Source organism: Scylla paramamosain, chromosome 9 (assembly GCF_035594125.1).
Source record: "Scylla paramamosain isolate STU-SP2022 chromosome 9, ASM3559412v1, whole genome shotgun sequence".
In the NCBI taxonomy this organism is placed as follows: Eukaryota; Metazoa; Arthropoda; class Malacostraca; order Decapoda; family Portunidae; genus Scylla; species Scylla paramamosain.
The window spans coordinates 86685-100000 of NC_087159.1; the positions used below are offsets into that span (position 1 = coordinate 86685).

The 13316-nt window shown below is 42.3% G+C and overlaps 3 protein-coding genes across 3 annotated transcripts in view; 1 reads left to right on the forward strand and 2 right to left on the reverse strand.

Moving 5' to 3' along the window:
• Nucleotides 1–4783, forward strand: part of LOC135103325 (nuclear autoantigenic sperm protein-like) — a 39754-nt gene extending 34971 nt beyond the window's left edge. Inside the window, exons 6-10 of the mRNA XM_064009350.1 lie at nt 694–820; nt 1407–1592; nt 1751–1924; nt 2043–2165; nt 2426–4783. The gene's annotated coding sequence lies outside the window, so the exon portion shown is untranslated. The remainder of the gene's footprint in view (nt 1–693; nt 821–1406; nt 1593–1750; nt 1925–2042; nt 2166–2425) is intronic.
• Nucleotides 4784–9684: 4901 nt separating this feature from the next.
• On the reverse strand, nt 9685–10790 carry LOC135103894 (pro-resilin-like). Its single transcript, XM_064010822.1, has 3 exons — nt 10779–10790; nt 10468–10575; nt 9685–10157 (listed from the first exon to the last, which is right to left on the reverse strand). The coding sequence occupies exons 1-3, from the start codon at nt 10788–10790 to the stop codon at nt 9888–9890; spliced, it is 390 nt and encodes a 129-aa protein (XP_063866892.1). The 3' UTR covers nt 9685–9887.
• Nucleotides 10791–11244: 454 nt separating this feature from the next.
• Nucleotides 11245–13316, reverse strand: part of LOC135103895 (uncharacterized) — a 19168-nt gene continuing 17096 nt past the window's right edge. Inside the window, exon 6 of the mRNA XM_064010823.1 lies at nt 11245–12129. Within this exon, the coding sequence (XP_063866893.1) occupies nt 11806–12129 (324 nt within the window). The 3' untranslated portion in view covers nt 11245–11805. The remainder of the gene's footprint in view (nt 12130–13316) is intronic.

Here is a 13316-nt window from a genome sequence, read left to right on the forward strand (position 1 = left end):
GGAGTCTGTCAGCTTGAAGACAGTTTATTAAAGAAGGGAAGTTCATGAGATATAAAGCCTTTGATTATTCAGTTTCATTTCCAAAGTAACATTTATTTATTGGTGTGTTGCTTCCTGTAAATAGTAAAGCCTTGACAGCACTGCATCTCTCACACCACGCTGTAACTGTTGAGAGAACCCTAACCCTTAGAGAGAGGAGGAGGGAATCCTTGGTTTATGTTCAGTAAAGCCCTGTATTCTTGTCATGGCAATGTAGAATGGAGGCGTCATTGGTTTATGTTCAGTAAAGCCCTGTATTCTTGTCATGGCAATGTAGAATGGAAGCGTCCTTGGTTTATGTTCAGTAAAGCCCCGTATTCTTGTCATGGCAATGTAGAATGGAGGCGTCCTTGGTTTATGTTCAGTAAAGCCCTGTATTCTTGTCATGGCAATGTAGAATGGAGACGTCATTGGTGACATACTGTTCTAATGTAATCTAATGTAATCTAATGGAATCATGAAGGTGTAAAAATGCAGGATATGGACATCATCAGCTTTTGTCATTAAGGGTGGTAAAGTGAAAGATTTGTTAATCACTTTGGTCTTTAGTTGATGCTTCTGGTGAGGCTTTCCTGTTTAAACTTGGCATAATATATATAAAATGATGTGGCATGTTAAACAAGTTAACTTACTGCCTTCTTGTGTCTTTCACAGATAGAAATCAAAAACGTCACAAGACAGAATAGTGAGCTGCACGCACTTATCACAGAGTATAAAGTCACTCCCTCAGAGGAAAAAGACAAGGATGGCATGTCTTCATGTGAGAACTCAGAAGCTAAATGTGAGCTACCATCCACATGAATATATATTTGTATATCAAACTGACATTCTCCTTGGAGGGAGGCTTTCCAAAGTGCACACACACACACACACACACACACACACACACACACACACACACACACACACACACACACACACACACACACACACACACACACACACACACACACACATCTCTGTATCAGGACTCAACAGCCAGACTGATAAACAATTACTTCACCCAAGATGATCAGCTGATAGGATTAGCTGTGGATGAGCCTCCTGTGGTGACTAGGAGTACAAAAGCCAGCAGCTAATTTTGGGAGCTGCCAGTCATCATGGTCCTGGTGTCTGAGGTGCTGCTTTTGCATTTTCCCAGTCATGGGTGGAGGCCACATCACATTTATTCATTCACAGTTGCTCTTAGTTATCTCTGTTACAAGTTAAAATTTTTCCTGGCTCCACAGACATTTCTGGTGCATCTAACCCTCTCTCCATTGCCCTTCTATTTCCCTTAGTCTTATACCCACTTCTTACATTACGTCTAATTACTTCCAGTGGTCATTCTTGGCTGGCCCTCTGTTGCATCAATTTTTCACCTCCAGGTACAGATACCAAGGGGAAATTGCTGGGTCAAGTGGCTATACTGACATCTGAGGTTAGCAGGTTGGAGAGTGAGTGCAGCAGTCTTCAGGTTCAGCTAGACTGTGAGAGGGATAAGTATAACAAACTGCTGGGAGAATCTCTTGCTCATGAAAAGTTGTCTGAAGATGTCATAACTGAACCAAAAGGTAAGAAAGTTTATATTCTCTAATAATAAAGCAAATAATTTTTCCTCACTGTTGCTCAATTTTTTGAATTAATAACAAAATAAAAGCATTGTTATTGGATTTGTTTATTGAGGCTGTATTAAGAAAAGTTGAGAGAAACAAACTTATTGTTTTATCAGGAGAAACAACAGGATTGGGAGGAACTGAGCTTTAACAGAAGCTGCAACAACTGCAGGAGGCTCACAGGGTCCTGGAGAGCAGGTTAACTTGCAGCATGAAGGAGGTGGCTGAGCTGAGTGACAGGAAGTAGCAGCTTGAGCATGCTGTAGTGCATGAGGAGACAGAGTCCATCGGTGTGTGCATGTTTTTTGCTCATTTGAATCATCTGTAAAAGTGAAGTGGAGGAAGTGTTTACTGTTTACTGTATGCCATTTCCTTGGTCTTTTAATGAAGAATTTTATCCTTCTTCAGGTGACTACATCACCATCTACCAGTTGCAGCGAGGAGTGATGAAGCAACAAGCTCGAGAACGCGAGTTAGACCTTGCCAGCCTCCATCATGAATGAGAGGAAATGAAGCAAAACCACTCTGCAGGTTAGTGCTCTCTTTTGCATCTCACACACTTCTTATTCATGTCATGGCAGATTAGTGATTTCTGCTGCATCTCACACACTTCTTATTCAATTGCTGGCAGGTTAGTGATCTCTGCTGCATCTCACACACTTCTTATTCAATTGCTGGCAGGTTAGTGATCTCTGCTGCATCTCAAACGGTTCTTATTCAGGTGTTGACCAAAGTACTAAGCCTTCATATCATATATAAGTCGGTGTCAATCTTTCTCTGATGTACTCCAGCCCAGAAACCCACAGCAGCATTAAGAGTGGAGAGAGAGAGAGAAGAGAAGACACACAGAATGGATGAATAGAGATGATGTGGTTTGTAAAAATATGGTGTAAGGTCTGTTGGCTTTGGTGGGAATGGTTTTCCAATCATTCCTCTCTTGCACAACCATTTTGCTTCATAAACAGGCATCTCTCTTTCATCTTCCCACCAAACACTGTTATTCCACCTTATATTTATGTATTTGCATGCTTATCTTCTCAAATTGTTCCCCTTCCATTCTCTCCGCATGTCTGACTCTCTCCTTTCTGTGGTTGATCACTCACTCTGCTGTTCCTCCACATTCATGACTATATATGATGCACATGTGCTTTATAATCAATCAAATGTTTCATGTAGATGATGTTTTCATTCACACACAGTTCCCCCTCCTCCCTGTTTCATTCATTGCCATTTTGCTCTCTCTCTCTCTCTCTCTCTCTCTCTCTCTCTCTCTCTCTCTCTCTCTCTCTCTCTCTCTCTCTCTGTGTGTGTGTGTGTGTGTGTGTGTGTGTGTGTGTGTGTGTGTGTGTGTGTGTGTGTGTGTGTGTGTGTGTGTGTGTAAGAGCTCAGAGCTCATGGTGACTGATCTTTGGGTAGGACTGAGGCCAATGACACACCACACACCGGGGCAGCGAAGTCACATCACCTCGGGTTACATCCTGTACCTACACATTAAGAGGCTACACATTAAGAGGCTTGTCCATCTGCCTCACCGTGCCCGAGATTCGAACCTGGGCCTTCTTGGTTGTGAGCCGAGCGTGCTAACCACTACACTACGTGGTGTGTAAGTGTGTGTGTGTGTGTGTGTGTGTGTGTGTAATGATGCAGCTGGGAAGGTCGTCTTATGACAATTATTGATGAATGAAGGTAAAGGATGCGTGTCTATTACTTCTCTTTGTGTGTGTGTGTGTGTGTGTGTGTGTGTGTGTGTGTGTGTGTGTGTGTGTGTGTGTGTACATAACACACACACATACACACACACTTAAAAAAGTAGTAATGACATGCGCATCCATTACCTTCATTTGTCAATAATTATCATAAGGCAACCTTCTCAGCTGCATCAGCGCACACACACACACACACACACACACACACACACACACACACACACACACACACACACAAACATAACTGACTGTCTTCAGCCTCTCTCTCACCGCCGCAATGTTGCATCTCTAGCTGTCTTCTACCGCTATTTTCATGCTAACTGCTCTTCTGATCTTGCTAACTGCATGCCTCCCCTCCTTCCATAGCCTTGCTGCACAAGATTTTCTTCTTTCTCTCACCCCTATTCTGTCCACTTCTCTAATGCAAGAGTTAACAAGTATTCTCAATCATTCATCCCTTTCTCTGGTAAACTCTGGAACTCCCTGCCTGCTTCTGTATTTCCACCTTCCTATGACTTGAATTCCTTCAAGAGGGAGGTTTCAAGACACTTATTCATCAACTTTTGACCACTGCTTTGACCCTTTTATGGGACTGCCATTTCAGTGGGCATATTTTTTTTATTGGATTTTTGTTGCCCTTGGCCAGTGTCACTCATACATAAAACACACACACACACACACACACACACACACACACACACACACACAGAAATTATATTAGAAATTATTAGAAATTAGATAAGTTACCACTCACGAGCCTACGCGACGCCATGTACGTGAGCAACGCATGTTTTTAAGCATCTGGAGCAAAGTGGTTAAAGGAAAACTTTTTGACTTGAAATGTAATTAGATTCATCAGTTATTTTTCTGGCTGACATTGTTTTTGGAAGGTGGCACTTAAAAGATATGTGAATGCTGTATCTAGATATAAACAAACATTCACAAATACTCATTCCATTATGTGTCTGTCATTAGGCCCTCAAATAAACAACAAATTAAGTGAAAAGTTACTATCTCCCTTCCTGGCTTGCGCTCCAGTTGCTCTGAGTTGTAGCAGCAGTGACGTGTGGCACCCAGGATGAAGGTGGTCTGCAGGGTGGTCTGTGTCAGGGGGATGATGGCAGACAACAGCAGCAGCACCGTGACAGCTCAAGCATCCTGTTGAAATTATCACTTTTTAAATGCTGAAAAGTGAAGGAAAAACCTGTCTCCATGGAATGTGGAAGTACACAACAACAACTCTGAAAGATTTCTTACAATAATAAGTCATCATTCATTGTATCCTTTTTTGTTGGCCACAAGATTATCATACAAATTTTCCATAGACATCTGCAAATTGGTACCTCTAGCTGTTATTAAATATGATATTAAGTTTGATGAATGTATTTATTTCATTATACATGAAAGTTGTTGATTGCAAAAAAAAATAATAACCAAAATATATTTTGACTTTTACTTTACAATGCCTTAACTGTTTGCTTTTAAAAAAATATGTAGATTTATTTTCTCATTTTAAAACTTATAGTCTAGACAACTAACTGGCCTTAAATTTTTCTGATATACAAATAAACTAACAAAGAGAGCACATTTCACTAACACTCATGGTGAAGTGTCCACCAATGATGGTGAAGGAGGTACACATGTAAACTCCAGTCTGACCAATGAGCAACAGAATTTGTCCAGCTGCATATCTCCATCGGGCACAAACTCCAGCTCCCGCATCTGTATCATGCCCACCACCACCGTCACCATGGCAACACTGAAAAATGGAATCTTATCATTCACACTGTTACAAAAAATATACTCCCATATATATATATATATATATATATATATATATATATATATATATATATATATATATATATATATATATATATATATATATATATATATGGATTACTATTCCCAACATTAAAAATTCTTTAGCTAATCTTTCTTTGATATTTTGCATCCAATATTAACTACAATTTTTTCCTATGACATTTTCCAACTACACTTAAAGCCTTTCACTGTGAAACAAAACAATTAGCAGCATCAGAAGCAATGCATGCAGTCTCCTTTATAACCATTTACAAGACGTAGAGTTGGCATTGAAAAAGAATACATTTTGCAATTTCTTCCCAGTTCTAAGACTGGATGTGGCTGTAGAACGAATAAAGATGTCTTGAGAGTGACTGGATAATTAAAATCCCCCATAATTATGCAATTATTAACGCAACAAATGTCCGCAATAAGGTCATAAAGTTTTTTTGTCCGTAGCAGGTGACTGGACTAGAGGATGATAGATGAGACCTAATGTTATTTTACAAGATTTATTTTCTAACTGGATGAAAGTGACGTCTATATTAGCAATGGTTGGGGTCGGGAGTAAATGAGGATGAAGATTGGCTTCCCTATGTTAAGGTGTTAGTTTTCATATTTATTGAGAGAGAGAGAGAGAGAGAGAGAGAGAGAGAGAGAGAGAATCAAGCCATTTGAAGTACATTTTTAGTCCCTTTATTTACACCATATTGACTCTCTCTCTCTCTCTCTCTCTCTCTCTCTCTCTCTCTCTCTCTCTCTCTCTCTCTCTCTCTCTCTCTCAATAAATATGAAAACTAACACATTAACATAGGGAAGCTAATTTTAAAGACTCCTTAAATGAAACAGTAGTCTGACCCCCCTCTGCTATCTCTCTCTCTCTCTCTCTCTCTCTCTCTCTCTCTCTCTCTCTCTCTCTCTCTCTCTCTCTCTCTCTCTCTCTCAGGTGGAGTTGGCAAGGTACCACCTCCGCCCCTGCCAATGTCTCTCATGACTTCAAGATGCCTCACTGTAACCTAACTTAATCTCACCTCACCTAACCTAACCTAACCTAATGTAATCTAACCAAACCTCATCTCACCTAACCTAATCTAACCAAACCTCACCTAACCTAATCTAACCAAACCTCACCTCACCTAACCTAACCTAACCTAAACTAATGTAATCTAACCAAACCTCACCTCACCTAACCTAATCTAACCAAACCTCACCTCACCTAACCTAATCTAACCAAACCTCACCTCACCTAACCTAATCTAACCAAACCTTATCTCACCTAATCTAACCTAACCTCACCTAAAATAATCTAATCTAACCTCACCTAACATAATCTAACCAAACCTCACCTCACCTAAACTAACCTAACCTCACCTAATGTAATCTAACCAAACCTCACCTCACCTAATCTAACCAAACCTCATCTCACCTAACCTAATCTAACCAAACCTCATCTCACCTAACCTAATCTAACCAAACCTCACCTCACCTAACCTAATCTAACCAAACCTCACCTCACCTAACCTAATCTAACCAAACCTCATCTCACCTAACCTAATCTAACCAAACCTCATCTCACCTAACCTAACCAAACCTCACCTCACCTAACATAATCTAACCAAACCTCATCTCACCTAACCTAACCTAACCTTACCTCATCTCACCTAACCTAATCTAACCAAACCTCACCTCACCTAACCTAATCTAACCAAAACTTATCTCACCTAATCTAACTTAACCTCACCTAAAATAATCTAACCTAACCTCACCTAACATAATCTAACCAAACCTCACCTCACCTCACCTAATCTAACCTAACCTCACCTCCTCTCATCTAACCTACTCATTCCTCACCTAATCTAACTTAACTTCTTCACTTATGCTAGTTTAACCTAATGCAACCTTTGCTAACTCAATTACCTTAACTAACCTAATTAATCTGCTATAACTTAACATGATCTAACGTAACCTATGTCATCCAAATCTTACTTTAATCTAATCTAATCTAACCTATGCAAGTTAATGTAAATTCATCTAATATAACCTAAACTATGCTAGTCTAACCTATCCTTAACTTACCTAACCTAACACACTATCTTAACCTAACCTCACCTCATCTTTTACACAGCCAAACCTTACTTAACCTTACAATCTAACACACTTCAACTTACGTGGCCTAACCTAACATCACCTATTCTTAACTAACCTCACCTAAACCTTACCGACACTAACTTAAAACCTACCTATGCTTACATCACTTTTATATCCTCATCCTCCTCCTCTTCCTCTTCCCTAACACAGTGACTCAGCGAAGCCGTCAAGAAAACACGTAATTTCTGAATACTATCTTTAAGAGCTCTACCCAGTCAGCCCTCTTCCTCCTCCTCCTCTTTCCTGACCCCCATCCTCCCTTCTTTACTCACGTGTCTCTCCCTCCCTACACACACACACACACACACACACACAGAACGGGTCTCACAAGGGTAATACACACATACATACGGACACTGACCCACCACACACACCCAGTCACCCACACCCACCCACATACATGTACACACGGACGCACACAGCCTGTCACCCTTACGTCAAACAGATTACACCCTTCTTCTCCCTGTCACTCATCCATCACACATCCCAGTCTCTCTCTCATCTTCTACTCTGTTAAATAACCAGTTAACACTCCAAGCCTACTCCCAGACTCCCTAGCCGGCGGGTTACTCTCAATAGGAGCATATGACTAAAAATACGTAACATGGCCCGGTCAGAGAGAGCTAGCCTGGTCTGCCTACGCGAATCGAAAGCGTTTATTTGGGTACGGTTTAAAGGGACGAAGGTTTAAAGGGACAGTCTCTGCGTGAGTGTGTTTAGTCAAATGCTGAATACTCACGCTTGGTTCATCATACAGCCACATGGACAGGCACAGAACACTCCTCCACGACACACACACACACATACATACACACAAAAACACTAACTAGTAACTGTACCTTTAGTTTCGTCTGCTGTCAAAATATTCCTCCATTACTAATGTAACCCACATTCCCTAGTGGTATACTTTCCTCGGAACACCCATATTTTTAAGAGCTTTTTATCCATCATATATGTCTCGGTTAACTCTGATCTTGGCTGGAAATTAAACTATATTGTATCAGTGTGGTCATCTTGAGGTCCCGGATGAAATGGCGGGCTGGGATTGGCTATTCACGACCCGTTGTCATGGTGATGGTAGATGCCATTCACTTGACAGCTCATATTTTCTCGCTATTGAAAGGAGTTTATTAGAGCGTAACTGAAGCGTGTAAAGGCATGATTCCGCACTATACTATTAAGATATTGTAGTTCTGAAGTGTTCCTAGGGTTAGTAGGCTTGGATAAGGAGTATAACACAATTTAGATGGTTTGAAGAGCGGATGTTTTCGCGCGAAATTCAAACAATTCCAGCCTCTGATATGATTACGTATTAGACTTAAGATATTGTAGTAAGAAAGTATCTGTGGGGTTAATAAGCTTGGGTAAAGAGTATAGGGGAATTTAAGGGACGTTTAAGAGACGGAGTGTGAGGAGAAGGTGTGTCAGCGCGATTCAAGTAATTCCAACCTGTCTGAGTTGATTCCAGAGAAGACTCTTCAGATATTATATTGCTGAAGTGTTCCTAGGGTTATTAAGATTGGGTAAAGAGTATAAGGGAATTTAAAGAGTGGATAAAGGAGGGAGTGGAGCGATTTGATGTCATACAGACCAAAGCCAGGTTACAGAGGGGTTTTATCTTTTAAAGGGGGCGACTCTGTTTCCTTGACCGAGTGACGAGGGAGAAGAAAAAAAATAAGAAGAGACATCAGCCACTGAACCTCAGGGAGAGGAGTGAAGGTCCTTTCTCACTGTTCCCTATATAAGACACCATACACTCTAGAACACCAGGATAGAAATCAAGAAAAACGTGCTATTACAATATAAGTGAAGCTTAAGGACACGTCAGTAATTCAGCAGCAGACAATATTTCACAACTCTGCTCCACAAAACTTCAGAATTCTTTAATCGGTTCCAGGTCTTCTCTTCTTACTACGTGACCAAACCATCTAATTTTTCTTTATCTTTTTATCATTTCCTTTATGCATGGCTTTCACTGTGCGGCGCCGAGAGAAACGTGACAGACAACAAAGGACTAAGACAGCGCGCTCGCCTTCTGTACACGGAAACCCAAACCCTACACACCCCAACGTAGATCGACTGTCTGTATTGCTTAGTAATGGTTGTGGTGATGATGGTAATGATGATGATGGTGGTGATAGTGGTGGTGGTGGTGATGTTGATACTACTACTACTACTACTACTACTACTACTACTACTACTACTACTACCACCACCACCACCACCATCACATCAAGACGATATACAGAAACTGGGACAGGTGAGATAAGACGTCATGCATTGGAGGAATACTAATAAAAAAGGATAGGATCTCTAGCCCTCCCCCCTCTCTCTTCATCCCCTTCAGTCGCCTTTTACGATACGCAGGGAGAAAAAATAAGAAAAAATGCAAATAAAAGACTTTGTTTATTGCTTTCCATGGACAATAAATAAATGGGTTACAAGTGCACTGTTAAACATTGCTAGAGGGAACAAGATGCGTTACGTGAGCTGACGGGAATCTGGTGCTGAGAGGGAAGGATCTGCGAGGACAGTCGGTGCTTCTGTCTGGCCTTCCTACGTAGAGCAGGGAGGGGCGGAGCAACGTCGAGCGTGTTTATGCTTCAGGGTGCGTGGGCTCAGCTGGGTGTGGGGCGGGGTAGGCTGGCTGGGGGTGATCAGGGTACTGTGCCTCACCCTCGTATGTCACTTGTGCCTCCAGACCGTCGCCGTTGTCCACGTAGGTGACGATCTGCTTGCGGCCGTCGGGGAGGTTCACGGTGTAGCTGCCCTCGGTCTTGTAGCCATCGCGGCTCTCGGAGTGGCCGAAGTTAGTGCCGGAGTAGTCGTCGGCCACTCCATAGTTGTACGTGTACTTGGGAGGAGACTGTTTGGAGGTGATGAGGACACGTTATAGTCGAAACGTTTTGAAGCACATAAGAAGGAAAAATAAGGGGAGGCTGCAAGAAGCCTTTAAGCCTACACGTGGCGGTCCCTGTATGAAATATGTCTATCTACTCCCTCCTATCATCCTCATCCAAAGCTCCCTAATGATTCAGCACTAACAACTTGATTACTGAGTTTGATCCATGCATCCACCACTCCATTTAACTCACCTACCACTCTAGTATGTAATTTTATGTGCATTAACTGCCAAGGAAATCATGTTAAATATGTCAACACTGGCGAAAACTTACTTCAGGATGCTTGGGCGGGGCGGGGTGGCCGTAGGCAGGGGGAGGAGGCGGGTACTGGGAGGGGTGTTCAGCGAGGGCCACCACCACCAGGCAGGCTGCGAGCATAACCTGCGAGAAGAGATGAGTAATGAGCAGTTGTAAATAGTCATGTAAGAACAACATGTTACGGAGCTGTAATAACACAAGTTCATTTCAGTAAATCCATGAGCAGCTTAATGTATCAGGCCGAGAGGAGGTGCTGGTTGAGGCAGACACAAGACAAGACTCCAGTTAGTAACTGTTGCTGTCCTCACTAGCCATTGTCGTCTTACCCTGAGAGACATATTGAGAGACTGATGGCAGCTCACTCCTCTCGACCATCTTATATACGGACCAACCCATACTTTCCCCTCCAGGAGCGGCGAGGGGCCTTGCAAAAACCCACAAACCCTCTCTTACCCTCACAAATCCCTTCCCTCTCCTTTTCCTTTCATTCGCCGTCCGGTTAACACACATCAGCGGCCTCCTAAGTGGTCACGGCTACCTCGTGCTGTGCTGGGCGTGGAGTGCAGGCAGTGGTTGTGGGAACACTTATTTCTGAGTGACCAAGACTTGTTTGCTTGCGTGCCTGTGTGTGTGTGTGTGTGTGTGTGCGTGTGTGTGTGTGTGTGCGTGTGTGTGTGTGTGTGTGTGTGTGTGTGTGTGTGTGTGTGTGTGTGTGTGTGTGTGTGTGTGTGTGTGTGTGTGTGTGTTGCTATACAAACACAAATACCATACCAGGAAAATGATAAATGAACATGGACTACTTAGTAAAATTTATTACGTAATCTGACAGACGGATACCATAGCTTGAGTTGGTGGATGAGCAATGAGAACAAGAGAAAACATAAACATCTTTACTAAATCTAGAACGGCTCATGTGAATTTCAAAGCTTCCTGAGAGGTATGACATCACTACGACCTAATGAACGGTTCTAAGGGAACCACCAGCATGGAGGGGATGAAGCAGGGCGGCGGGAGGCAGTGCTGAGGCGTGGCATGAGCGGGACACAACAGGGCACAGCGGGGCGAAAGTACTATTGGGAAAACTCTAAACTCATATAAGAAATCCATGAAAAAAAAAAAAAAACGGAAAACTGATGAAGTATTTTGATAGCATGGAAAAGTGTTGATTCTTAGGTAAAAGGAAGTCTGACACACACACACACACACACACACACACACACACACACACACACACACACACACACACACACACACACACACACACACACAGTTTTGCGTTTTCATCACTCAGGCTTATACCAAGTTAGAGTTTTCCCAGTAGTATGTGGCTGGCAGAAGGAAGGAAATAGGACTCTAAGTATAATACACAGATGGCTTTGAATAGAGAGGCTTGTAGACGGGAGGTGACTTGTACACAGGGACAGGCTTGTATACAGGAGCAGGCTTGTAACTGAGCTCAGGCTTGTACACAGGGTACTTGGCCTCACCCTCGTAGATCACCTCAGCCTCCAGGCCGTCGCCCTTGTCCACGTAGGTGACGATCTGTTTGCGGCCATCGGGGAGGTCCACAGTGTACCTGCCCTCGGTCTTGTACCCCTCGCGGCTCTCCGTGTGGCCGAAGTTGGCGCCGGAGTAGTGGTCAGTCACGCCGTAGTCATAGGTGTAATTAGGCGGGATCTGCAGGGGATGATAAGAGTGATAAGAGTGTCAAATGTGAGGGAATGAAGTGATTACATTGCATTCAACTTGGCAGATGAAGAATGACAAGGACACCAGCACCTAAGGGTGACCTGGAGGGGGCGATAAAAGTGATAATGGTGTCAGCTGTAAGGCAATGAAGGGATTACACATACGTACAGAGTTTGGGAAATGAGGAATGGCAGTTTAGGAGGGATCTGGAGGGGATGATAAGAATGTCAGTTATAAGCGAATGGAGAGATTGAACATGCACAGAGCTTGGTGAATGAAGAACGACAACAATACCAGTACCTTGGGTAATCTGTGAAGTGCGAGTTATAATGGTTTTGTTACTCCCTCTAATCACTCTTTACCGACACTAAAAAGGCACTTAAGTGTTCCTGAGAGGCACTGAGGGTCCGCTCGCTCCTGCACACACAAGAGAAAAGACGCCCGCGGCTGTGTTGTGATGGATGGCATCGTGAACCTTTCATGGTTTTTCTTGACGCTTTTGTTTGTACATGTGAAGGCAAACGTCGCGTTGTAGATACAGGAGGGTGATGACCACGGATCTAAAACAACTATGTCGATTTGCCTCACATGCTTGAAGAATATTTCTGATATTTTTTCTTCCTTTTTATATTATTATTTTTTTTTTACTCTTTTTTAATTAAATTTTTATTTTATCTTTAAGGTTTAAGTCTTAGAAGTAACGGAGCATCCAAGAATCAGGCAAAAATAGATGAACGTACCTGTACCTGATACTTTGATTGCTATGTATGTATGTGAGTCTCACGAGGGAGTCAGGCACTAGTGATGAGGGCTTCCCCACTTAGCAAACCTAACAAAAAAAAAAAAAAAAAAAGGAATGAGATGCATTGTTCACCAATGACTCATAAAACACCAGATACTTTGGTCGGGTGAGTGTCTTTCCTAGTGGGGGAACACGTGACTGGCTGTGACCGTCTTTTCAAATCACTGTAATAAATTGCTTGGATGAATACAAAGAAAAAAAAATTATATGAGAGTAATCTAGTCTTATCTAATCTACAAAAATACGTTTTTAAAAGACTGTAGTACAACAAATAAGTCGTAGATGATTATGGAAAAGACTGACCAACAATGAAAGGGTTAAGATGCCGCAACAAAGGGTCATACAGCACTGAAAAAAAAAAAAAAACAGAAGA